Below are 1,049 nucleotides of genomic sequence, written 5' to 3'. Positions count from 1 at the left end.
ACACACTTTTTTTGGGTCATTACATTTTTGCTTTGTTCATTTTGGCAAATATACACATAAAAAACATCTGGCTCTCATCACAATCATCATTACTGACACCAGAAAATTAATGAGCATAAACTATCTCTTTAGTAAATAGGAGATAGGAGAAGCTAACGATGTTACAAATCTAATTTATAAAAAAACACACGATAAACATGTATTCAGCAGCTCTCCTATACGTATTATATTGCACTGAGGGATGACAACAGGCTAAAAGGAAAACAGTTAAGTGATAGTTCAGACACAATTTACTTTAAAAAAGCTTGGCATGATGATGGTATGGAATATGCGCAAAATATCTGAAATTGGAAATGTTTAAACGTAATCAAGCAGTGATACTTATGAGAAACACATCTGAAATTTCTTACTGACCTATTGTGAAAGCCACATGGTCGGCTAGTGAAGGTCTGTTACCCATACTGAGTTTGCTTAACTCATCACCAACCAGTAAACTCTGGGAAAAGCAAACAAAACACATTAAACATAGAAAAAAGTTTTGTATAATGAAATATTTGATACAGTATAATGGTGATTTTGTAAACTACACTCTTGGTAATAACAAGTAATAAGTCTAGGACCTACTCAGCTCTTTTAGATTTTTATATCTTGATTATTGAAATGCWTCAGGACATTTTGAGAAACATTTCTCCACATTACTAAAGGGAGACACTTTAAGAGTCTATAAACACCTAAAATAACAGATCAAAAGAAATGTAAATGGGATGAATTTGTATTTTCTGTTTTAAAGGGGCTTCCTTACCTTTACATATCCAGCATGGCTTTGATTTTTACTTTGATGGTGAGCTAAGCTGGCTAAAGTCACATCTTTCACCAGCTGCTGGAACATCTCATTGCGAGCAACAAAATCTGTCTCACAGTTCACCTGCAAATAAACAAGAGTAAAGCCTAGAGATGAAGTACTAAATGTAAGAAAATAAAATATCCAACAGATTGGTTAACTTTTCAAGTGGGGATATTATGTATTTTCCAGGCACACAGTTCAAGTA

The 1,049-nt window shown here is 33.5% G+C and overlaps 1 protein-coding gene across 1 annotated transcript in view; it reads right to left on the bottom strand.

The window, feature by feature from the left end:
* The window catches only part of tsfm (Ts translation elongation factor, mitochondrial), a 5,564-nt gene that overhangs the window by 2,625 nt on the left and 1,890 nt on the right, over window positions 1–1,049 (bottom strand). The window contains exons 4-5 of the mRNA XM_014009123.1: window positions 803–925; window positions 415–496 (exon numbers count right to left, since the gene is read on the bottom strand). Of these exons, the coding sequence (XP_013864577.1) occupies window positions 415–496; window positions 803–925 (205 nt within the window). The remainder of the gene's footprint in view (window positions 1–414; window positions 497–802; window positions 926–1,049) is intronic.

This window comes from Austrofundulus limnaeus, unplaced genomic scaffold, assembly GCF_001266775.1.
Source record: "Austrofundulus limnaeus strain Quisiro unplaced genomic scaffold, Austrofundulus_limnaeus-1.0 Scaffold55, whole genome shotgun sequence".
Classification (NCBI taxonomy): Eukaryota; Metazoa; Chordata; class Actinopteri; order Cyprinodontiformes; family Rivulidae; genus Austrofundulus; species Austrofundulus limnaeus.
The sequence above is the reverse complement of the archived record's forward strand: the minus strand, read 5'-3'. Positions and strand labels throughout refer to the sequence as shown.